General features: G+C 38.9%; 1 protein-coding gene across 2 annotated transcripts in view; it reads left to right on the forward strand.

Annotated features, from left to right (window-relative positions):
• SYNPR (synaptoporin) overlaps positions 1-27,164 on the forward strand; it is a 298,001-nt gene that overhangs the window by 238,675 nt on the left and 32,162 nt on the right. For both annotated transcript variants that reach the window (XM_069473773.1, XM_069473774.1), the window contains one exon: positions 11,907-12,105. In XM_069473773.1, coding sequence (XP_069329874.1) covers positions 11,907-12,105 — 199 coding nt within the window. The remainder of the gene's footprint in view (positions 1-11,906; positions 12,106-27,164) is intronic.

Genomic DNA, 27,164 nt, shown 5'->3' on the forward strand with positions numbered 1-27,164 from the left:
ATGTCTCCCTTTTCTAAAAGAAAACGGTTGCTCAAATTGCACATATCTCACCTCCAGGCCTGTAGCCCTCCTCCACCTTCCTTCCCCAGGTCCCCAGCTTAGTTAATACTTAACTAACTCCTCTTCAACCCTCCAGACTTCACGTAAACATCACTTCCCCCGGGAAGCCTTCGCTGGTGCTCTAGATTAGTTGAGGGCCGCTGTATATCCCTGGTCTTAACCATCATTTACATTTATTGAAACAGATTATTCAGTCCTCTGCCTTTTCTTAGGACAAAGACTTTGAGAGCAGAATCCATCTCCATATTGTTTTCCATGGTAGCCATAGCCCCTAGCACAATGTCTGGGGCACAGGAGACAGAGGAATGAACAAATGAAAGAATGATGCATAGTCTGGGAGGGTGGTGCTGCAGCAAGGCCAGATCTGCCTGGTCCTCACACTGGGGCAAAGCCAGCACTGAGTGGCACAGGTGATGCTGAGAGACACAGGGCAGGGTCTGTGGGAAGAGCCTGGCTGAGAAGACCTGGAGGAGGGCTCCCACGGAGTTTCTCCAACAGGCCCCAGAAGCCAGAGGGATGGCTGCCACTTTAGACTCCTTGTACCTGTGGCTCTCCCAGCCTCCAGACGTGGCCATTCTGGACCACCAGGGAGTTTCTTCCTCAAAGCAATTGCAGAGTAGTGGATGGTCTCCTAAACCAGGAGCAGGAAACTCAAGTTGTGGTTCTTGCACTGTGTGACTTTGATCAAGTGCCTTCACCTCTCCGTCTTGCTTTCCTCTGGTAGAGCAGGTGAGGCATCTCTTTCTGCAGTTCCACAAGGTAAGAGCAGGATCAGCTTCTAGACAAATAACTGTTCTAGGAATTTAATGAGATTTATCTTTTCTCTGTCCTCCTTTCTTCTTTCCCTTCCTTTCTTCCTTCTTTGTTTAGCAAATATTGAGTATTTACTGTGAACCAGAGATGCCTACATGCTCAGTAATAAAGGGGGAGCTAAAGAGGATCCCTGCCTTCATGCTGCATATAGCCCAGTGGGAGAGATGGCAAAACACAGGTTCACAAAGAAACAGGATAACTTCCAACAGCAATAAGGCAATAAAAGCAATAAGAGTGGAGAATGTGATAGAGAATGACTAGGGGTGGCGGGTACCCTTTACATCAGGTGGTCAAAGGAGGCCTCTCAGGAGGTCACATCTGAACTGAGATCTGAATGAAGCTATGAAGCTGACCTTAGAGAATATGGGGGCTAATTCAAAGACCCTAGGGATGCGGGTGGGGGTGTTCTGGGAAGAGAAAGAAGCCAGTAGGCATGATGACAGCAAACAAATGGGCAAAATCCAGGTGATGTCAGTCTTGTGGCCATGTTAAGGGATTTGAATATGGCCAAGTGAGAGGGGAAACTGTTGGAGGAGAGTTCTACACAGAGGAGTGAGAGGCTCTGATTGATGCTTTTAAAAGATTTCTGGTTGCTGAGTGGAAAATGAATTCTTACATATCATGTTTCAAATGCAGCTTGGAAATTGTATGATTAATCCCCTAGTCACTGGCAAAGCAGTGGAAACACGGGTGACATTATATTTGCTGACAATAAAGGGCACTTTTCTATCCCACGCTGATAAATATGTTTAACAAACTGTTTCTAGTTAACGAAAATGAACAACGTTTCCTGGGCCTTGGGCATTTTTTTCCAAAAAGGATTTGTGTTTATGGTGACATTAATAACTAAAGAATTGGAAATTCGCAATTCCAAAGCCTCTTGACAAGGCAATATCTTTTCAGTGGTTTAAAGGAGATTGCATTTTGTTCTATATGCATAAACAATTACTGTTTATTTCATTATAACCTGGCATGTATATACTGAATTTTCCACCCAGCAAGAGTTCTGTTAGGTTCCCCATCTCGAGCAATCAGTAAGGCCAGTTATCATGTGAGGAATGAAATGACATCAAGCCATAACAGAAAATGACCAAATAACTGCTTGATCAGGTGGTTTTTGACAGAGCCACATACTGATGGAATATGCCTGTTTCCAGGTCTTTGAAATATACTTTTTTGAAAGGATTTGGATTTTTTTTCATTTTTTTCTTTTCTTTTTTTTCCCTTAAAGCTCAAAGAATGGAGGAAAGGATTTGGATTTTTAAAAGCAACTTTAGTAATTAGACTTATACCTTCAATTTTAAACTTTTTTGAAACTCTTTGCAGGTCACATATTTATAGTACCTTTAACTGCCAATGACATTCAAGCACCATGATATATACGGTATATTCTGTTATCTCATTTGAGCATCACAAAAGAACCTGTGAGGATGGGTGCTTTTATTTCTTCCATTTTGCAGACGAGAAGGCTGAGGCTCAGAAATACATGAGACTTGTCCAAGGTCACACAGCTGGTGACTGATGGAGCTGCTTTATATGGCTTTTAACTAGGGAAAAAACAAGTTAAAAGGTCGTGTTCCATTGGAAACAAAATGGAGAAAAATAGAAGGTATGCTAAGGTCAGAAGACTGTTGAAAATATCTTATCAACTGAACTAATACTTGAATATTCTTCTCCATGTCTTCCCCAGGTATGAAGAGTAGATGATGTACGTAATGGGTAGGAGGAAGGATTGTCATCAGTTTTATCATGTTGTACAAAATGTGGGCTCACGAATAGTCTGACAGAAAGCTTTAGAACTCAGCTCTATTTTCATTTAAAACACTCGGACACCAAAATGATCAAGTTTAGTAAATCTTAACCTTTTGGAAGTTAGAAACCGATTGAGAATCTGATAAAGTTATGTAGTATGACCCAGAGAAATGAATACAAATGTGAAATATTCAAAATGTTCTCCAATGGAGGGCTATTTAGAAAATTATTATATAACCTTCACCATGTAGCTATACCACATAGCCCGTAAATATGATAATTCATAGTCCTGTACATGTATCATATGACTGGTAAGAATAAAGTAGATCTTTCTTAAAAATAAGCTATGTACAAGTCATATTATTAGGTAATAAACAATAGATTAAAGACTGTTTAATTTTGATTTAAGTTGTTAATATTGGGAATGGAATTATTGAGAAACTTACATTTTCCCCCCTTTAAAAATGTCTATGTTAGTTGAATTTTTACAAATAGCACGTTCTGACTGAATTAATGAACAAAATCAATATGACATAAATTCTATACATAAGGGCAGCTCAGATTTCTGCTGCCCTTTCCTGTGCTACCTGTGTCTTTCTGAATGTTGTAAATATCTTTTAATCAAATCCTTTAAATTGTTTATTCATGAACTATTTCTATGCTAACCGAATAAAATGGATGTATAAACAGTTGTCAGCTGGACAGTCAAGGTTTGTTTTAAAAAACCAACTCTGGAATTGTTTTTGTTTCATAATTCACATAGATAGATTATCACAGCACAGGAAAAACAAGAAGGAAGGATTTTCCCTGAAATATACAGATAACTATCTCATTATCTATTTTAATTTGACAATGTAGAAGCAATCTGAGTTCTCTATTATTCAAATTCTATTTAAAGAAACCAAAATTAATAAATCATAGCTCAGTGAGCATGACAATGCCTTTTGCAAGCCATTGTAAGTTGATAGAGTTTTACTTCCTAAGTTCCACTCCAGATCATGCCCTGGCCTCTGCTGAACCATTCTTTATTAATCACCTTGGAGTCTACATTTTCATTTTGATATGTCTATCTACATAAATGCAAACTTGGGGGTGTGAAATTTGAAAAGATCCTTCTTAACAGCACAATACACTTCCAGTAAATTGGATAAATATCTTTCTGGCACATGAAGATAGGAGCTACATGCTAGGAGGGGGCAATAATTTTCCAGCCTTATCCTCAAATGTGTAAGTGCTATTAAAAGTGTAGAAAAACAGTATTGTTTGCAGTAACCTTAATTGCATTTTCCAATGTCTAGCGAAGTTCCCTGTGCTTGACAGCTGTTATTACCCTTCTTAAGTATATGTGTGTGTATGTGTGTGGTATACATATATATATATATATCACACCTACATATATATATATATCTTTTGTAATGGTAAAGTAGAGAAGACAAAAGGTAATGAAAATTTCCTCCTATGAAGACAATAAACTTTAAGACATTTAATACATAACCAAATTAGGAAGAAATACTCCTATTTTGTTTAAGAGCAAAAGTATAGCATTTTTGTCTTTCCCTTAGTTTTCTTTTTAAAGAAAATATTTTTAGAAAATGCATGCTCTTGTTGCAAGCTTTAGAAATGAAACTGTTTTTGATTCAACCAAGGTTAGGAAGAAAATGTCTGGGCAAAATGATTCTGGCTGCCCAAACAATGCCATTTACCCGAAGGTAAGGAAGCTGGAGGTCATCTCTTAGGTCTAACAGATGGGAGTGTAAATATAATCATCTCAGTGACCACTGACCTTCCTGGGAACAAACAGCCTCATTAGAATCTTTGAGGCTGTCCTAGAGCTGTTTGTGTACTGGACTGTTTTATATTTCTGCTTGCTTTGATGTTGAACAGAGCCTAGTAATGACTCTTTTTCTCAGTAGAGGCAGCCCAGGTATACTGATCCTTGTCACCTTCCATGAGTGAGTCTTGCATTTTAGAAAAGTTTTCTCCATTCCACTTTGCAAGCTGAAGACTTCAAACTTGTTTCCAACTTAAACAACCTGAGTCCCATTGCTGGAGCCTTCTCTCAGTTCTCACCATGATGGGCATATATCCCAGGCCTGTTCTCAATCCCCATGTTGAACTCTTTTCCCTTTTCTACTCCAAAAAGATCCTAAACTCTGAGACTCTAGGAAGGCAGACTGTCTCCCTAGATTTTGATGACAGCATAAAAATATATCTTGTAAGGTGCTGGTGGCGTAAACGAAAACCTGATTCCAATCAATGTGAGTCTTTAGAACCAGTTTGAAATCACCCATAAGCCAAGGGAGTGGTGGAACAAATGGTCGCACTCCCTATACAATCACCCCATGGCCACTTTCTTGTTGAGAGATGACTGTAACTGACAAGTGAGGTCACTGCTAGAAGGCCATTAGAAAGGCCCTTGATGCAAGTCAGCAGATGTGAGATTGATAAAAACAACTAATAGCATTGTATTGTTTACATTAGAGACTAAGAACAAGAGTTTTAGAGTCAAATGGACTCCATTTCAAGGCCCTACTTCAATACATCTCCTTGTTCCTACAATAAAAATACAGTAAGTTAATAACTACCTCATTAAATTTGAAGGTTTAAGTGGGATAATATGTAAACGCATTTGGCCTTGCCTAGTATGTGCTCAATAAATGTCAGTTGGAGATTGGCATCCAGTAGTAGCAGAAGTGAAATCACCATCATCATCCTAAATAACATCACCAAATACTATGCTTCAGATACAGAAAGAGAACCAAAGGAAGTGACAGAAAGGGGTTTTTCCTTTTCAACCTCCTAGATAACCTCCACGCCCATCCCCACAACTCTCTGCTGTCCCATCTTAGGGTCTCTATCTAATGACTGGCATATGGGGTTCAATAAATCACTATTGAATGAATGAAAGACGTGAGCATAATGGAGAAGTCAGTGGTTTGGAAAACTTAGAAATGAAATTTGGGTCATAAGTAAAACAACTTAGAGCTGGCTATCAGCAAGCCTGGGTGCTGGATTTGCCTCTTCTCTGTGCCAACTAGGGGATCTTTGATGATTCTTTAAAGATAGCTGAGTTCCCATGTCCCTATCTGTAAAATGGGGAGGGTTATTGAGAGAAAAAAAATGATATAGAGTGTGTCAAAGTGCTAGAGAAATTTGCAGGATTTTGTAGCGATTTACATTGCTAATGATATAAGCTGAGTAAGTGGGAGTGTATGTATGTGTATGTAAATGTGCACACAAATACACTTACTATGCGTATACGCACACATAACTGTTAGCAGGGATACAGGCAATGAATAGGTTCATGATTATGAACACAGTGATGGTTTCATGATGCATACATGTGTCAAAACTTATTGAATTCTGTAGTTTAAATATGTGCAATTTATTGGACATCAATTATCCATCAATAAAACTGTTAAAAAATGAAAAAAAAATTAAAAAGCCAATCTAAAACCAGATAAATGCCAATATTTCATATTGGGAAGAGAGGAAAAAATGGAGCAAAAGGATTAAAGTCCCTGTCAACTGGGAAACAGGACTGAAACAGGGCCTATAGGAAACAGGAAGTCAGGAAAAGAGAAAACACGCTCAGCACCACAATTTGCTAGTCACCCTGTGATCTACCCTTGGCCACTTTAATTCCAGCTATCAGAAAGTCAAGCACAGCAGCTGGCTCCCTAATACCCTCAATACTTCCCATATTTGCTTTTGGGCGGGATCACTGCCCTTGGGACATGTCATCACTGTCTTGCACGGAGCCATCCCAAATGAATTGTTAGGAGCTTTCTTCCTATTTTCTTCCACATGTGCTGAAAGATATTATCGATAATTTAAAAGTCCTATTACCAGATGACCATAATGGTATGGTGTTACCTAAAGATGAATCTGTGCTATATTTTACCAGATATCTCACTTTCAGCAAAAAAAAAAAAAAAAAAAAAAAAAAATCACACTGCGATTATCACAATTTCAGTACATGACGTAATCACGTTCCTTTGCCCTTTGCTAGGTTCTGAGGCAAACATTAGAATAAATCAGGACAAGTTTTGAAAATTAGGAAGTTTTTAATGACTTTCTATTGGTGAGTCTACAGGGATTCAACTCTATCATTGCTGGGTACCTTGTACAATGCCTAATTCACATACTTCAAGGTAGCAGCAGAACAAATATTGGTTGAGAATCCTATTCAGTATGAGCTATCAGTCTACCGCTAGAGGAGATGGCCTGGGAAAGCTGAGTTGGTCAGTGTTGTACAAACATTCAGCTGGAAATCTAAGGATGCTGTAAGTTTGCAAGCAGAGAGGCAGAAATGTGCACTAGTTACTGGTGTAAATACCTCCTAATCTGCTTACATTCAACACTCATCTCTGCTGTCTACTATCCATGTGACCTTGGGCAAGCTCCATAGCCACTCCAAGCCTCAGTTTCCTCACCTGTAAAAATGGTAATAGTAATAGTGCCTACCTAAGAGGGTTAGGAGCATCAAGTGAGATGCAAGTAGGTAAAGAACGTAGCATATATACCTACTTGATATATTGTTTAAAAAAAAAAAAAAGAACCTAGCACAATGCCTGGAGGTGGAAAAAAAATGTTGGTGTTGTTATAAACACCTGTTATTAATAAAGCAACACCAATTTGCCTTTCTTCAGTTCCCTAAAGGGATAGTTACATTTAATATTATTCCAGGTCCTATAAACAGAACTAAAACCTGTAGGTGCTCAGCAGTTCCTTTTGTTTAATTGAAGCAGCAGTGAAATGTTTTAAATGGCTCCATGTAAGTGTTGGTAAATTTTCTTTTTTTAAAAGGGAACTACTCTAAAATGGAAACCTTTTGTTGATAGCCACAATGCAGTAAAACCCAACAAAATTCAATTACCTTTTGATTGAGTCAGGCCGGCCAAGAAGAGAATTAGACATTTGAAATCAACAAATTGGATTTGGTGCCTTTTGCAGCCTCAGCAGTTGCTCCCTGACTAGTTCCTCACAAGATCAGAGGTGGCTCCGTCATCTTCCAGATTCTGTAGACTGACATGTTGTATCTGTATAAAACAGTTTTATTTCCCTGTGTGTACGTTCTGAATGAATATTTGCATCCAAAGTTATTAGAGCTGCAAAACACATGCTTAGTGTAAACTCTTCTCCCCCAACATATAAAATATATATGCATTTATACATATATATATAAAACTGGTGCTTAGAGAATCTTTCTGTTTTTATATATATGTGTATGGGGGTGGGTTTAGTAATGTATAACATTCAAATTGCTTAGTTACATATGCTTAGTTACTATTTTGAGCTGCCATGCTCTTTTTTAAATAAAATATCCCCCACCTTTCCACAGATTAGGCACTAATTCAGAACTTCACTTCCATTTCCCCTCTTTCTCCTGATTTTACTCCAATATGGCTGATGGGCTAAACACTCAGCTGTAGATCATTGGTATGAATAAACACAGCAAATTTTTTTTTCTTTTTTTAGGCACTCTTTATTTTCCAAAAAAAAAAAAAAAAATTAGTCATTAATATATAAACATCTCATTCTTTCAAAAAATTCTACAACTATACAGCTGTTTCCTCCATTATTTCACAGTAGATTTTTTTGACTAAAAATTCAACACAGTGAATTCTTTTTTTTTTTTTTTTTTTTTGCCTTGTAAAGATAAGCACAATTAAAAAATCCTATAAGTCAACATAATAAGTTAACAATGGGGAAAATAATGCTGTTTGGCTGATTGCATGGAAGAAATCAATTGTTTTATTCTCTCCCTCCTTGCTGTCCACACTGCACACAAAGATTGCAGACCCCATATGTGTGTGTTAGCTGAGGATACTGGCATGTTGAAGACATGCTTATCTTGAGGTGCATCCTAGTACCTGGAAAGTGAGCATGCATGTCTCCAAATAGTTGTGACAGGTGACATGGTTTTTGTTTTACATGTTGTTTATTCCAAGAAAATCTTTCCATCTTTGTCTGAAGATAAAGACATAAATCTATAACCTGGGTGACAAGGCCCCACAATGGGGACCCCTGGGCAACTTCTCCATCTCATCCTGCACCACCATCCCATTTCCTGCCATCTTCCAGTTCCCCAAGCCATGTTTCAGTCCCCTGTGTGTTAGTCCCCTGCCTGTGCAGGAGCTTGGTACATGCTCTTTCCTGGCTATTTTCTAGCAACTTTATTGAGATATAATTCACGTACATTCATCCACTTAAAATGTATAATTTGATGGCTTTTACCATATTCACAGAGTTGTACATCCATCACTACCATCAATTTTAGAATGCTGTCATTATCCCAAAAAGAAATCCTACACCATTTAGCCGTCATCCCCAGTTCTCCCATCTATCTCCCCAGCCCTAGGAAAATACCAACCTACTTTTTGTCTCCATAGATTTGCCTATTTCTGACCATTTCATATAAATGGAATCATATAATGTGTGATCTTTTATGACCAGCTTATTTCACTTAATGTTTTCAAGGCTTATCCATGTCATACATTTATCAGTACTTCATTCATTTTTATTGACAAATAGTATTCTGCTATATGGATATGCCACATTTCATTTTAGCCACTCATCAGTTAACAGACATCTAGGTTACTTCTATTTTTGGGCTATTATGAATACTATTGCTATGAACATTCTTGTACAAGTTTTTGTGTAGACGAATGTTATTTCTCTTGGGTATATATCTAGGGGTGGCATTGTTGGATCATATGATAACTCTATGTTTAAATATTTAAAGAACTGCTGGACTGTTTTCCACAGTGGTTGCACCATTTATCATTCACACCAGCCATGTATGAAAGTTTCAATTTCCCTACATCCTTACCAACACTTGTTATTCCAATCTTATAATCTTTTTGATTATAGCCATTCTAGTGGGTGTGAAGTGGTATCTCATTGTGCTTACTTTCTTAACTTTTGATCTGGGTAATATCTACTCAGTATTAAAGCTATATCTTTAAAAAATCACTTCCATAGGGAATCTTTCCTTGACCACCCCACCTCTGACTAGCCTAGGGCTCCTGTCAGAAAACCCATCTTTTCTCTCTAAACTTGAAGTTCAACATGGGCAGGCACCGTCCCATCTTTTCTATCCTCAGCACCTAGCCATTGTGTAAACTATAAAGTTGTCTGTTTAAAATGTGTTCAATGAATGACACATTTTAAAAAATGAGGAAATGTGTACATTATCTGAAATGACCCGTATCAGAATAATTGTCATGATTACCTTTTAAATCTATTTCATTTTTCAGCATTCTTACAGACCAAACTATTAAGGAATATTTTACTATCACTGGCAAGGGCAGGAAAGAAGTTCTACAATCTAAACACAATGAGTGCCTCAATTTTCCTGAATTTTACGGAAGCTGTACACCTTTGTGTTTGTTAAGAAAAAGCCTCTCTGCAAGGAAGTTCAGTATCCACAAGCAAAATCAAATGGACTGTGTATATAGTTCTTTGCCAAGTTAAGCAGTAAACAAAAAGGAATACTTCTTGAGAAAAAAGGAACTTAGGGGGACTGGATTTTCCTGCTTTCACTATGTCGACTAGGCCATAAACCTAGAGATTTAAATTCAGTAGCTCTTGGTAGGGTCCCAGGAATATGCATTTTTAACAAAGTCCCCAGTGATTCTAATGCCAGTGGTCCATGAGCTTCACTTTGGAAAAAAATTCATCCTAGCTAATGTCTTCATTATTTAACATAAACAGGTCAGTTTTAAAGTTAAAAAAAAAAAATCAGGCTCTGAAATAGAGAAAGATTTAAATCCCTGGCCCAATATTTACTAACTATGTGACTTAGAACAAATTAGTTTCCCCATCCGTTGAGGGGGATGGAGGAATAAAGGGCCTATGTTATAGGGCTTGTTGTAGGCACTAAATTAACTAATGCATAGGGAACACAATATTTGGCACATAAGAAATGACCCAATATGTTAGTTGCTATGATTATTTGATTATTATCATTATTATCTAAATTGGAAGAGGATGTGCACAACAAATTTGTGTTAAAGGGATCCAGTTTTGTTTTGTAAGAAAAATACTTCTTAATCATAAGTTGTTATTTACCAGGTTCATCGACAGCTTTCTCATCACTGTTGCTTTTATAGATAATTTTCCAAATGGCACTTTATGGTCAGGCATAAACCTCAGTCATGTCTATTTTCAAAGGCCTCCCTAATAGTCATGTCTGAAGAAGAATTTTGGCTCCTGTATTAAATTACAGTTCACCGCTTAGTTCTAATTCACAACACAAGCTACTATATTGGATATAACACATCTTCCTTAGGTGTCATTTACTGAGCAGAAAGTACTTCCCAAACATCTTATTTGTCTCTATCAAGTAATATATTGAGCCTGGATGCTATCCTGATAGAACTTACCAAACAGAAGTTATAAAAGTTCAATAGAATTAGGATCTATTGGTCGTTTTACAGAATTGAGAATGTACATTCATTTATCCAAGTAATATGTACTGAGTGCCTAAAAATGTCAGGCATTTAGGATACAGAGAGAAAAAGAAAACTAAGATCCCCTCCAACGTGGAGATAGGATATTCACAGCTGAGGGGGCTGTGGAGACAGGACAAAACAAGCAACCAAGTTCATTACCAAGAGAGCTCTACCTGGTGATGGGTGCTATGAATGACATTAAACAAGGTGATGTGATAGAGAATGTCTAAGGAAGGAGCTACTTTATTTAGATCAATGCAGGAACAGGCACTCCCAGCAGATGTTTGAGCTGGCACCTGAATATCAAGGAGGCAGCCAAGGGAAATGTCAGGGGCAGAGCGATTTAGGAAAAGGGAACAGTCAATGACAAGACCCTAAGACAGTTGTGTGTTTGGCATAACTGAGAAACAGCAGGCCAATGTGGCTGGAACAGGATGGTGGAAAACAGAGTAGAAGGGAAAGAGGCTGAACACACAGCTAGGGAGTCGTGATATAAGGCCTCGTGGGCTGTGTTAAAGAGAAAAAGCACAGGAGAATTTAAGCAGGGGGATGTCGTAGTCTAATTTGTCATCACTTCAGGTTCCCTTCCCCCCGCAGGGTGACTAGCTATTATGATAACCAGCTGAATGATGTTTCACGGCAATATTTATTTCCATGTTTCTAAGTATAATCTCTGTAAATTCCTTAATGAATTTGTCACATGGACATGTCATAAAACTTCCAAGGCACATCTCATTTTGCTTTGGAAGATGTAGACACCAGCCATCTATTTGTGTGTCTCCGTGGCATTTAAAGAATGTCTCCTTAAATCTGGCGATTTAGGTTGCACCAGGTGACGTTCGAGGTGCCTACCTGCGAGGGAAAGGAACGGCAGAAGCTGGCATTGATTGGTGACTCCTCGTCCTCGGCAGAGTTCTTCGTCACTGTCGCTGTCTTCGCCTTCCTCTACTCTTTGGCCGCCACTGTCGTTTACATCTTCTTCCAGAACAAGTACCGGGAAAACAACAGAGGCCCACTCATTGTAAGTGCCTTTCTTCTTAAAATAACTTTTTCTGTCCCTTCTAATTTCTTCCACTAATGCTTGAAGGACTTGGAGTTATCTGAGCCTTCAGGGTAGGTATTTGAAAGGAAATCACATTCTTTTTTATCCAAATCTCTTGGATAGACAACAAACACATGATGGCTGTCAATCTCTTGTGCTTCTGGGCTGGGAAAGTATCATAGGACTAGCAAGAAACCTCTCTGAAATAAATGGCTGGAAATCCCATGAGATCAAGAAGAGAGTAGTGAGGCTTGCTGAAGATTTATTTATAATTCCAGCATTATGGAGTTAGTCAACCATTTTTCTCACTGGTTATTTAGACAGTGTGACTTATGCTTATTTGAAATGTATGATTCCTTTAGTATGGGATAGAATGGACAGAGAACTGTTAAGTTGAAAATGTCCTAGGACTCATACGGGTGAAATCAATATAGCCCAACTTTTCAAAACATGGGCACACGTAGACCTAGCGGGACATGAAAATGCTCAGAGGGGTACCTGGGTGTGGGTAATTTTAAGAAAATAAACTTTAAATTTCTCAGCCTTCACATGCACATTTGCCTAAAATCTATCTTCCTGAAAATCCCCTGCATGATAAAATAGTTTGCTGTCTTCTTTCTTAATCATCTACTCCCATTTTACAGAAGAAATGCATCCTTCTTTACCAACCCAAATCTTACCACATAGTGCATTTACAGAATACAAAACATTTGAGGCACTAAAAAAAGGGACCATTTGACATATTGGTGTTGACAAAAGTGAGTGATTCTAATGCTGGGGTAATGTACCCTTTCAGATGTAAGGAAGTTTCCAATTTTTTGCTTTCAATAAAATTAAAAGTCCTAATCTACTTATCAGTTTATATAGCATTAAAAATAATTTTTCATGAAGGATTACTATGTGATCTCAGACATGGAACTCAGAAAGAAATAAATTAATGACATTGCTATAATATAAGTCCATCTATTCCCATCTACTCATTTATGCAAGCAAGATTTCTCAGCATTTACATCTATAAGATGAAGAATGGAAATAAAGTTAATGCTGAATCAAGTCCCATTTTATAAATAATTAAAATTTATCAGAAGCATATTAAAAATAGAGAGACAGAGCAAGAGAGCTGTGGTCTGAATATGGTTTGTCACCACCAAAGGTCATGCTGAGGCTTTGTCCCCAGTGTGGTAGTATTAGCAGGCAGTGACTTTAAGAGGTGATGAGATCATTAAGACGGATTAATGTCTTTTTTAAGAGACTGGATTAGTTCCTGAGAGAGTGGTTTGTTATAAAGTGGGTCAGCATCCTTTGTCCCTTGTCTCTTTTCCCACATGCCCATTTCTTCTTCCATTTCTCCACCGTGACTTGACACAGCATGAGGCCCTCACCACAAGTGCCAGATAAGGCCACCCAATCTCGAACTTCTCCTCCTGCAGAACCAGGAGCTAAATAACCTCTTTCCTTTACAAATTACTTAGTCTCACGTATTATGTCATAGAAACACAAAATGAACTAAAACAGCCCATCCAAGAATCATAAATTTTCAATAATATTTTTACTTTTTAAATGTAATCATTATTATTAAATGTATAATATATTTATGTTGTTGTTTTGGACAATTGTGTATTAAAAATACTTGTGATGAGCACTCAACCCAGAAGAAATTTAACACATAAAGCCTTAGAGTCACAAGTAATTAAATGTAATTTCAATCTGTGTACATATTTTTATTGCTAAGAAATATAGTAAGGTAATCAATAAATTATTTTTCCCCAAAATATTTTACATTAGACTATAATTCTGTGAGGAAAGTATAATGAAAATACAAGTTCAAAGAGAAAAAAGGAGGCCAGGTGCGTTGGCTCACGCCTGTAATCCTAGCACTCTGGGAGGCCGAGGTGGGTGGATCATTTGAGCTCAGGAGTTCGAGACCAGCCTGAGCAAGAACGAGACCTCATCGCTACTAAAAATTGAAAGAAATTATCTGGACAACTAAAAATATATATAGAAAAAATTAGCCGGGCATGGTGGCGCATGCCTGTAGTCCCAGCTACTCGGGAGGCTGAGGCAGTAGGATCGCTTGAGCCCAGGAGTTTGAGGTTGCTGTGAGCTAGGCTGACACCACAGCACTCTAGCCTGGGCAACAGAGTGAGACTCTGTCTCAAAAAAAAAAAAAAAGAGAGAGAGAACAAAAGGAAGATTTAAAATTTCCAACTGTTAAAGAAGACTGTTAATTAAATTTTTAATGGATGATAGAGAATATCAAGTAACTATTCCACCGTATACATTTAAAATTAATATAATAGTTATAGCTTTAAATATCAATACTTACAGTATGCCCAAAATTACATTCTTTGCAACTATTTACAATTTTAATAAAAACAAAATTAGATGTCAACATTATGCAAGTAGGAACATAAGTTTTTAAAATACATTTAGGGAGTATGGGAATAAAATTAATTTTTCAAATCTCTCTTCTAATCAGTATCTTATATAGATCCAAGTCTTAAAATAAACAAATTGTGAAGGGTAACTGGGAGAAATTCCTGTTTTTAGAATTTTGTTAAGTTTGAAAGGACTAGAAAAGGTTCGGATTTGTAGCACTTTAAAATGTTAACTTAGAAAAAGAAGAGCAATGAAGCAGAATTTAAACCTTCATGAAGATATCCTTTTTTTCCATCTCAAATTGGAACTAATAGTCTTAATGGTTTTAAAATATCTTTAACAGAGTCTACTAACTTTGGCTTATCCCTCCCATGACATACAGATAGGTACACAAAAGAGATTTCTATGCAAATACCATAAAACCAATATGCATACATAAATTCCTAGGTACATGTAGACATTCTAAAATTCTAAAGTCCAAAGAAAATCCTGACTTCCAGACAGAAGAAATTAATGCAGCTAGCTTGCCCCTAAAGTGGGAGAAAAATGTATTTGATTATATAAAACAACATCCTACTCATATGAAATCATCCTGTAAAGGTGTCTACTTCATCTCTATGTAAATAGTCTTTCCCATCAAGCAGGATATAATGAAATCCTGAATTGTGTAATACAGTGGATAGTTTCGTTTTATTACATCGTTGGGGGTTGGGGCAGGGAGCAGGGAGAGAGATAATTCTAGTAATAAAAAAGGAGAGGCTCCTAGATGAAACTTCTGTGATATTAAAAAACTTAAGTGCTCATTACTTAGCAGAAAAAGGTTAATTTAAAAATGGGCCTGAGTCATAGGAGTCACAGAATCAGACTGCATATAGATCAGTAGGATGTCATCACAGCTGCAATTGGCAAAGCTTATCCGTTCAAATCCTACCACACTAAGGCTGTGATTGGGGAAGTGAGGCTGTGCTATTTTACCATTTGTGAAGAGCAGGTTTAAGCAAATTCACAGTATGAGCAAGATCTCAAGAGAGTGGTTCATATTTAGGAAAACTTTCAAATACTAGAAAAGCATTTGTTCAGATGTTAACAATAATTGTGCCTGTTTTAATCAATGCTACTTAGAAAGATGACTGCTGATCATAACTTGGGCAATTTTGTTTTGGTTGTCATCTATTCTTTGTTGTTGTTGTTTTGTTTTTAACCAGACACACATTTTTATGTTTTAATTCTGTAATTTGGGATTCTTTCAAGTCAAACTTTTAACCTGAAACAACAAAGTTACTGTTTTATGCAGACAGGAGCTAATTCAAGCAGTTTTAAGAAGTCAGGTATCCTTCAAGGCTAGTTCACATGCAAAAATTAACAAATTCCCATCCTGATTTATGGTGTCCTAGGACATGACATCATACATCACCCACAAATAAGATCAATGTGTAAGGAAGTGATAAGGAAGATAATGGTGATGATAATAACAATAACATTAACTGATATTGATTGGGTTTTTACTATATGTTGAGCTTGTTTAATACTCACAACAACCCTAGTTTATATTATCATTCACATTTATAGATGATGAAAGGAAAGCTTGGAGAAGTTATCAACTATCCCAGGTCACATCATTAACAGGCAGAGGGTATAGAGTTTGGATCCAAATCCAGAGCCCAAATTCATAACCACCATGTAAGAGCCCCCAAGATCCTGGTAGACAATATGCTACAGAAGTTAGTGGGGTGGAGGTACGTAAGACAAATTGTTTTATCCCCATGGACAGCTCCTATATCATATTACTCTGGAAATATATAAACCACACCCAGTAACCCCTAGGCTCTTCTGGTCCTTTGGCTGTCACAGAGGGTTTTTATTTGCCTCCAGAATCCATTTGGAATTATGGAATGATTGCCAAGTATCGATGGTCCTAGAACTACTGCAGGGCTCTGCTTGCAGTGCCATTTATCTCTCTTGCACATGGAAGAACCAATGAGAGAAAACAAGCTTTAAAGATGGCCAGGATCAATGTGTATTATAAATCAGAGATTACCCGGATTGATTCTTGTATGTTCACAAGCAGTTGTGAGCAGTTTCAGGCAGACTGGGGCCAAGTTTATCAATGGCTATTTTTAAAAAAATTTTTTTCTACTGAATGTGTGCGACAAGATTACCTACCTTGAAGGAAAAAATGAGAATCTGAATGTCTTTAGAAGTGACATAATTGTTAATGATGTTGAATGACATAATAGTGAGAAAATCGGGCCAAAGAAATCAGCCAGCTACTGTATGCCACTACAGTAAGTGCCTTTTTGTACAGAAGAATAAATATCAGTTCTCTGAAAGCAGAAATGGCCACCTGAATGGTGCATGATTGCAGAATTGAAATGTCACATTGGGTTATATCATTTTGTCATATTCCTTAGAGTATGGATTTAAAGCCAATCTCCTGCCTAGATTTCTGTGACAGGATGTTCTGAGCCATTTTCAGATCTCAGGTCAAACAGTGTGAGGCTTTAGGTTTTTTTCACATTAATGTAAGTAGGTTTTAAAATGTAACTTACCTTGCAAGGCTGACAGAACGCTCTAAGAATGAGTGTATAATAAACACCATCCCATGTTCAGTGAATATTGCAAGAGGTTTGGCTTAAAGTAACTACTGGAGGAATTAGGGAGAATCTCTATATTCATCTTAAGATGGAAAAGAAAGGGGTTGTGTTACTCAAACTCCCCTTCTCCCATGCTAGAAGAAGGAAGGGAGGAAAGCAGGGGGCAGGTATGGAGCAAGATGCTCACAGAGTCAAATGCTATTTCTTAACTATCAGCTACACCTTTATTTGGGTATAACCAGAGATAGAAATCAAATTTTGCAGTCTCTGAGCTATTCACAAACTGTAGAGAAATCTCTCTCCTCCCCTCCTTTTCTCTTCTGTCTTCTTTCCACTTTCTCCTCTCTCTTATGTCAATTCCATTTTACATCTAAATATATTTCATTTTAATAGATAATAAGTATCTTCAATGAGCCAAGCAACATGTATATACGGGTGAATTAAAAGCATTCGGTCTGCAAGGGAAAATTTATTGAATCATTATAACTCTACTGCAAATTGCCTGCTAGAGGTATGTAGATGGGCTTTGGAAACCTAGAGAAGGAAGGGTAACTCCACCTAGGAGCAAGGACATTTTCTCCCCTGACTCCAGTGGCATGGACTTGTAAATACCACTACAGAGCATCTGGAGGTTAATGAGTAGGATAAATTGAGGACTTTTTATTTATTTTTTATGTTTTGGAAGTTCTGTCCCAAGTACAGTGTATTTGATGCTAAAAATAACATCATTTGAAGCCCCTAAAGTCTGAATATTGTTAGTCACAGGCACATGTCAGAATGCGACACTCTGGCTTGTGGAGGGTGTGTGTGTGTGTGTGTGTGTGTGTGTTCCACCTCCTCACTCTTTGAAACAAGAAATGTTGACAATACCAAAGGGTATAAACTTAACCTTAAGTGAACTCTGAATCTAAACTACTATAAGTTTTGCATGAACAAATACATTTCCCAGAATTGGCACCACAGATCAAGGCAAATAAATTAATGCATTTACAGTTTTCCCAGTACACCAGCTAGCTATTTTATCAGATTTTACATCCTCAGCTCTTTTTCAGCTTTTTTATGATTAGCGAATTCTTAATTACAATTTAAATGAAGGTTAATTCCCACTGTATTTGGAACATTTCTCCAATTAGCTTGTTAAACAAAGAGATGCACTATAGCCCAATAGTTTTAATAAAGGTAGTGAACTACTTAAAAAATTCAAGTGATTATTCCAGGGCCCACAGCTCTTCTCGTCCTTTGTTGGAGTCAGTGCCTTCAGAGGGCCAATGGAAAATGTCTGTCCCAAACTTATCCATTTTTGTCAGATTTCCTCTCATTCCAGGGAACTCATCATTCAGTTAGAAAATCAGGACCTAGCGGAAACTTGGCAATGCCCCAAATGTGTCTTTCCTTTTTTCATTTAAAATAAAATGAAATGTGAAATGTGTCAACGCAATGGCCCAGTATACCCAGGGGAACTGGGCTCCCTTTCCCACATAGACCAGTGGCTCTCCACTCGTGGGGAGGAGGGAAGGGATGATTTTGCCCCTGACACCTCCGCCCCCACCCCATCTTAGTCCATTTATGCTGCTACAATAACATACCTGAGACTGGGTAATTTATGAAGAACAGAAATTAATTTTCTCACAGTTCTGGAGGCTGGGAGGTCCAAGATCAAAGCACCAGCGGGTTCAGTTGTCCAGTGAGGGCTGCTCTCTGCTTCCAAGATGGTGCCTAGTTTCTGTGTCCTCACGGGGTGGCAGGCGGAAGGGCAAGAGAGCAGAACGCTGCATGAAGCCTCTTTTATAGGGCCTTCATCACATTCCCAAGGGAGGAGCTCTCATGGCCTAATCATTTCTTAAAAGTCCCACTTCTTAATACTGTCACACTGGCAACACATGAATTTGGGGAGGGAGACAAATTCAAATCATAGTATTCCACCCCTGGCCCACCAAAATTCAGGTGTTGTCAACGTGGTAGTATTAAGAGGTGGCACATGTAAAAGGTTTATAGGCCATGAGGGCTTCTCCCTCATGAATGGGATCAGGGCCCTGATAAAAGAGGCTTCATGCAGTGTTCTGCTTCCTTGCACCAAGTGAGGACACAGCGTTCCTCCCTTCCAGAAGATACCGCAACAATGCACCATCTTGGAAGCTCTCGCCGGATGACTGAACTTGCTGGTGCCTTGATCTTGGACTTTCCAACCTCTAGAACTGTGAGAAAATTAATTTCTGTTCTTTATAAATTACCCAGTCTCAGGTATTCTGTTACAACAGCACAAAGGGACCAACATACATCCCCTCCTCAGGGACATTTGGCAAAGTCTGGAGACATTTTTTATTCTCTATTAGGGTGATACTGCTGGCATCTAAGGGGTGGAGGCCAGGGGTGCTGCTAAATATCCTACAGTGAGCAGGGCAGCCCATCACAACAAAAAATTGTCTGGCTCAAAATGCCAATAGTGTTGAGGTTGAGAAATCCTGATTTACAGCAACAACCAGAAGCTACTGAGCACCTACTGTATGCCAGGCACTGCACCAGGAGTTTTTCACATGTCTTCCTTTTAAATCTTCAAGATAATCTTTTGAGTTTGATATTTTAATTACTGTTACTGGAATGCAGAGACTGGGGCTGAGGAAGTTTAAGAGCCTTTCCCTAAGTTACTTGTCCCAGAGGCAATTCAGTTCTATTTGACTTCAGCTCGAAAGTTGCTTCATTTTTCTCTGATTAATTCCACTTAATAGGGAACTCTCTACCTCTCACTGTGTTTATTTATCTTGCTCCATGAACCTCACTGCTAGCCCTTCGCTGCCCTGGTGCCCTCTTGTGTCCCCTCTCTTAGCCACCCCCAACACACGCACACTCTTCCCTCCAATCCAGATATAGCAGCTTTGCAGCATCTTTCTCCAAAGCTCTGCCTTCTGATCTAGCTGGCATCCTAGAGAGGAAAATGATGCCAACTCAAATTCCTTGACTAGTTTTAGATGTTATCATCAAAGAACTCTTGTGTTTTCCCAGAAGACTTCAGGAGCTTTGATACTGCTCCCGACTCCATATCTAACTGCGGAATTTGAGCCAATTGATTATTTGCAAGCAACTTGGGCACGAGTTTAATGTCAGGGCTGCCACAGTTAGTCTTGGCAAGACTCTCAAAATGGTAGAGAGGTGGGAAGAAAGGGGGCAAAATATTTTCCTATTTAATGAATAGCTATCCATAAATTTTTTTTTTGATAATTTGTCTTATATTGGTTTTTCTTTTAGTACCCTCAGATACTGTTGATTTTTAGTTTCTGTTTTTCAATCAAACAAAAGTTCATGTGCTGTTTCCTTTTGGATAACAAGACAAAGTTCTTTCTTGGATTCAAGAGTAATGATCATGGCTGTTTATGCCCCATGGGTTCCAGGCCCTGTGCCAGGCACTAAGGACACAAAGCCAAATAAAACCCAACTCCTGGCCTCAAGCTACATGCTTTATCCCTATTCCCCTTGAGGGCAAAATCTGTCAGTGGGAGACAGTGGGGGATAGGAATTCAGGCTCTGAACCCAGATTGCCTGGCCCCAAATCTCAGTACCACCATCTACCATCTGTGTGACTTTGGACACACAGTTATAGAACCTTTCTGTGCTTCCATTTCTTTACCTGTGAAATGAAAATAACAATGGTTCCTAACTTATAAAGTTTTTGGTCAGATTAAATAAATTATTAAAAATTCATAAAGCCATTGTAACAACACCAGGCACCCAGCAGGTGCTCATTAAGGCAAGCCATTATTTTCATCAGCCTTATCATTATCTACCATGGTGTCCATACTGTGCTTTCTCTGTAGCTGGTGTTTATTAAGTCTCAACAGACTGATTGGCTGAAAGACAAGTGGATGAATCCAAATCTATTGACTTTCTCATCTTCAGAAATGCTTTGAAAGGCTTCTTATTGCACTGTTAACATCAAACGATCTTTTTTTATTATTTTGTATTCTTTGAGTCTCCAAACTCAGCACAAGCTGCTGTCATTACTGACAAATGCAATCAGCCCTCCTGCGGAGCTTCACTCTGTCCCCCATAGCTCTGTTCCTCTTTCTCTGGCCATGCCATTGCCACCCCGGCGCTGAGAGCTCATGCTTTAGGCAAAGAGAGGAAAGAGTACAACTCCTTTAAACCAACCAGGCTCCAGAGAACAGGAGTTTGAATCCCTAACCAGCTAGCAAGTCTGAAAATAGCAGAAGAGTGTGAAGAACACAATAGCGTAACAGGAAGAAACTTGGAAAATTTGATTGGGGCATCCAGCCGGGAAATAGTCTCAGACTTTCACCCTCCCCCATCATCTTTTTAAAGTGGTGAGATCTTCCCCACCCTACCCCCCTAAGATGGCAAAATATCCTTACTATTCGCTAAATTTATTCCTTTGAATCCAGAATAAGCACACACTCACACACAGCTTTAGCTTCACTGGGGCTCTCAGAAGTCTAGGAATGTCTTGCTGTAACATCCACAGCTCATTTGATATTCAAATAATTGACACAAAATCCAGAGTTTGGATTTCTTGCAGCCCTGTTAGCCCTTGCTCCCAGCTGGGTATCTTCATTTCCATTGCTTATTAGCAGGATCCTAATCAAAGGTACAGATTCATGCAAGGAAGTGCTTCAAAATTGGCCCTGGGAACACATAGGAAGTCACTCTAGGTAAACTTGGCTTGGATCCCTCATGAGGGCTGTGATTATTGAAATCACCTGAGTGCTTGGCCAAGGTGTGATCTTCCTTTCATTCCACCACCTAGCTGAGACCTGCAACTTTGAATCCTCCTCCATGTTGTTTTGAAATGTCTAAGAAACATCTAATCATTTTGCGTGTTGTCTCAAGAAGTAGACAGCTAAGCCTGAATTGCAATGAGTTTTTTATTTGTGGCCTACTGGTTTGCTAGCCAACTGACCAGGCACACCTATGGGCAGAAAAGTATGTAGATTATTAACAATCTAAAAATTGCAAAACCAAAAAATAAAAGTAAAATTATTACAGTGGAAAAAGAACTCAGGAAAATTGCAGTTGAGGCTAGGGAAAAGTGAGGTTACATGCCATTGTTTGAGCTGCCCTTTATCTTGAGGACTTTCCAAAGGTCAGGAATTAAATAAAATAGAAATTGTTTAATTCTCCAAATACCTGTAAGGCAGTTACTATTATAACCATTTTACAGATGTTGAATCAGACTTGCAGAGGTTAAGCAACTTGCACAGTGTTGTACAATGAGTGAGATCCAGGGCCATGCTCTTCTCCACAGTGCTGTTCTTCCACCCCATTTTCACCTGTTAGTAGAAAAAAGAAAAGCCAAGAATGTCTATTAGCTTATTGAACACTTGCTGTGTACCAGACATGTGGGGGCTGCAGTGGCATGAAATACACAAGTCCTCACCATGCTAGAGCTACCAATCAAGTCAATAAGACAAGACAAAGAGACATCACACAAAGGAAGTGTGTTTGTTTTTTAATTACCAGTGATGGAGATATCACATAGGAATCAATAGGAAAGGGCATTTGCTACTGGCTTGGGTGATCAAAGAAGTCTTATAAAGTCAGTGAGCACTGACAAAGAATAGAAACTAGTTTAACAGAAGGGAGAGATTTTTGACTGGGAGGATGGCTAGCACCAGAATGTTGGTGGATATAATTTAACAGTAAGCACCTGCCAGCTTCCTTCTTTGGGGAAACCAGCCCTCTGCCACTCATATAGTCCTGCTGGACTGTCAATCATGGTGCCTTACCCCACACCGTCAAGTTGGGTGATCAAGTGACTCAAGCCAAGCAGTCAAAGTCTCCTTTTGGATTTATCTATCTATGCAGTGAATTTCTTCTTTCTCAAGAGTTACTAAGCCAGGGATATGTAGATCTAGTTGATGGTGGCCACATTGCCCGTGATGTATAAGCACTCTGTTTAAAGAATAAAGCTGATCAGAGATAAGCAGATCCTTGAGAGGAGAGAATGAAAGATAGGGGGAGACATAGACTTGACCAAAAAAAAAAGAAAAATGAGGCCCTGAATTCCGCCATACCTGAAGCCAGCACATTCTAGACTTTCTAGTTATGTGAGCTACTGAATTTCCCTGGGTGATTGCTAATTTTATTTGGGATTCTGATACTTGCAAATAAAATAGTTTTGACCTGTATAGTTTCTATCTCTTCTATAAAAATGTTATAAGTACCTATACATCAAAAGGTCATTACAGAAATTAAATAACAAATGTCTAGCATGATGGTTGGGTGCTAAGCACATAGTAGATACTTAAGAGCAGTTTATTTATCTATTCATCAACCAAGAAAAAATAAGGTAGGACACCTCTAGTAGTATTTTTATATTCATTGTTATTTAACTCTAATCATTTTCCTTTGTAATGGCTGCATAACATTCCACTATATTGAGATAAAATGAATTATTTAACCAATCTCTTACTGTTGGACTTTGAATTTTACATGGCTTTGAATTTTTCTCTCCTGTAAGCAATTAGCTTTGCACTTTGCACACATTTTAAATCATTTCTTTAGGATAAAAACCCAGAAGCTGATTATCTTCCTGACTTTGACGGCAGAAGTTCCTATTTTTAAGTCCATATAAAATACATCCCTAACAAATGATCTCTGATATGAGTGAAAATTTTGAATCCCAACTTTTGACTCTACCCAGGCCCTGAGATCTTATGCTACTAAAGAAATCTCCCAAAAAGACCTACAAAGAGAATTTTCTTCCCAGAGAAGAAAAATAAAATAAAAACAACTTGTTCTAAGGGGGGCTGCTACTGAAAGAAATATTTTGCCCTGAATCTTGAGATACTAAGGGAACATCAAACATTCAGTTCAAGTCCTGTTTAAGTATTCAGGAGTCAGACTTTAATTACCAGGGAGAAATCCCCAAGACGGGCATAAATCTGCACAGCAGCACAAGCTCAGACCCAGTGCTGGGCTCTGCACGCCCTCAGCCTTGGCACTATCCTTTCTCACTGAGGTTCAAAAAGTGAAGTTCAAAGCCACTGACAGTTCCTCTAGCCAATAACAGAAGGAAAAAAGGCAAACATACAGAAATCCCATGTGATTTTTTTTTTTAATTATGGAATGCTTTATAAGTTTCATCCTGGGTGTCTCCAACGCCTGCAGTTCTGTGTGTGGCAACCCAGCAGATGGTCAGGGAACAGCAAGAGCAGTCGGAGTCTATCCAACCCTGACTGCTGCAGTCGGCCTCAGGGAGCTTCTGCAAAAATCTGATGGCTCCTTTCAAACCCCCAATTAAGCCATCGCCTACAGCCTTTCTTGGCTTTTCTTCCCTTTTTTTCTTTTTTTATTTTCACTCATTCTGTAAATAGTTGATTCAGAATTGGAAAAAAGTAAGACCAAACTACATGGGATTAGTGTTCCTGATTAGAAGACAGAGTTGTTGGGGAGCCCATTCTGGGCTTTGTGAAACCCTCATGCCTAAGAATTGGCACAGTTATCGGGGAACAGGGTGGGTGTGGTGCCGTGGAAAGGAAAGAATTGATCATATTAGGTCATTTCTATGGAGGCTTATGTGGAGTGGTCTCTGACCTCCTGTCTTTCACTCTTCCAAGCCATCATTCCTAAGATAGCTGTGTTTATGCCATTGGCCATCTCTGGCTTATAGAATTAAAAACACTCCTCTGAGCAGCGTTTAAGGATGACCCTTCACCTACTTTTCAGAGCCATCTCCCACTATACCCCATATTCCATGTTTTAGCCAAACTGGACTATTCACCATTTCTTAAGCGTGCTGTATAAATTCCTATTTCTGCATAATTACTGGGCCTCTACCTGCTACCTGGAAGTTTCTCCTCCCCTCTCCCATCTCAGCCTATCAAAATTTGGCTCATCCTCAAAGATCCAGCTCAAATGCTATGTGTTGCATGAAGTATTTATTCACCGTTCACATTCTTACTCCCAAAGATACATGATTTCTCCCTCTTCTAAACGTCCATGGCTCCGTGTAATAATCTTCCTTTGTGTGAAAACCACTGCTGCCTTGTACTTTAGTTAGATATGGTTTTATCTGATCCCGCCTACAAGATATCAAATATCTGAAGGACAAGGACTATTTCCAACACAGCTAGAGTTCCCTAAAGGCAGTATTAAAGATGAAGTTAATGACCTTCATCAAGGATGGGATCTGAGTTATGATCATCCATCCAACACACATTTGTTGAGTTCCTGTTGTGTGCTATGAACTGTGGTTAATACTGGTTGCACTAATCACCAATGTACATTCCAAGAGAAACATAAAAGAGAACTCCCAAAAGTATAGGCTATGTGCTGCAGAATCAAAATTCCACTCCTAACTGTGCTTTTTTACTTCTTTTGCCACGGGATTACTCAGAGTCTTCTCTCCTGTCTGAAGCATTGTTCTTGCAACAAAGATCGACTGGACTTTGAGTAAGGTGTTAAGGCAGGCAGCATCACCTAAGACTGAGTCTCTCCACCCTCCTTCTCCTTCTCATTTTAAAGTTTATCTCTCCAAAACAGAAACGCTTTCCTTTCCCAAAACTCTTGAATTAAGAAAAGAGGTCAGAAATTAAATGCTCTTTCATCACTCTTGTTTAGAAAAACAGAATCTTTATTGGTTTGTGAAAGTGAGAAATAAGAACCCATTTTTCCCATCGAAAGTTGAACAGCTAAGTAGACGTGAAGGGTTGAGTTTAAATTAGAAAGGCTATATTAAATCAGCCAAAGTCAAAGCTGATTTCACTCCAGGAAATGTATGCATGAAAAGGTGTCATTATGAAAACTTGATATTCTGCTGCTTTTATGCATATTCACTTTATGAACTTAGACCCCCAGAAACCTCCAAAGACTGCTTTCCCATTTTTAATAAGGATTGAGAATGAGGCACTTCCTGAAGGAGTCAAAGGAGAGAGGAGGTTTTTATATGTGTGTGTGTGCGTGTGTGTGTGTGTGCGTGTGGTTTTGCCCCCTAAATTTAGCAGCAACATTAAAACAAAAAAAGACAGCAATTCTGATGGGTTTTATGTGTGATTTAAGAGTACTGCAGGCCAGGCATGGTGGCTCATGCCTGTAATCCCAGCCCTTTGGGACGCTGAGGCAGGAAGATTGCTTGAGGCCAGGAATTTGAGACCAGCCTGGGCAACATAGTGAGGCCCGCTCTCTACAAAAAAAAAAAAAAAAAAAAAATAGAAAAATCAGCCAGGCAGGGTGGCACATACCTGTGGTCCTAGCTACTTGGGAGACTGAGGCAGGAGGCTCACTTGAGCGCAGTCCAGGAGTCTGAGGCTGCAGTGAGCTATGATGATGCCACTACACTCTAGCCCGGGCAACAGAGTGAGACTCTGTCTCAAAAAAAAAAAAAAATTGCAAATAAAATGAACCTCGGGAGTCGGCAAAGAAATTATGGCTTGGCAATTAGGGGGACAACAGATTCATCAGGGTAAAATATCTTAATTGCAGCTTCTAGATAACATCATTGGGTTTCTCTATAGTCACTGGGAAGATTTATCTCTGGAAAAGGAAGGGATTTGAGAGAATTACTGGAAGATTCAGTAATCAGAAACCCAGGTGTTACCTAGTGGGTCACATTTTCCATCCATAGTGGGCAACACAAAACCAGCCAGGTGAGGGGAGAGGTAGGAATTAGCTCAGACGGAGCAGGTAACCCCGGCCCCTCTGTTCTACAATACGTGGCTGCCAGCCCCAGAACTCTGCTCTGGGAAGTTTCACCACACTAAAGAAAGAAGCCTATTGAGGAAAAATGTCAGGACTGTTGAGAGACTGATTGTTGTGTGCCATTTTATCCTACCTCCAAAATAAAAATTACTGCCATGAACCCCTCAATTCCATGAATCTTTAAAGATGTAAAACTATAGATAAATGAATCAGAATGAGTGCCGTGAGCAGCTTTGAAATCATTACTTTCTATGCTCTGTGTCTCACCAAGGGAGGTCCAGAGAAGTTATCACTTGCACAAGGTCACACAGCTTGTTCATGGAACCCTTCACCACTGTTCAGCATGTCCAAGAAAAACCAGCATGGGGTTCAGGTTCATCTTGCCGGTCAGCTCCACCACCCCATTGTTCTATGTCA

The sequence above is a fragment of the Eulemur rufifrons genome, chromosome 7 (assembly GCF_041146395.1).
Source record: "Eulemur rufifrons isolate Redbay chromosome 7, OSU_ERuf_1, whole genome shotgun sequence".
Taxonomy (NCBI): domain Eukaryota; kingdom Metazoa; phylum Chordata; class Mammalia; order Primates; family Lemuridae; genus Eulemur; species Eulemur rufifrons.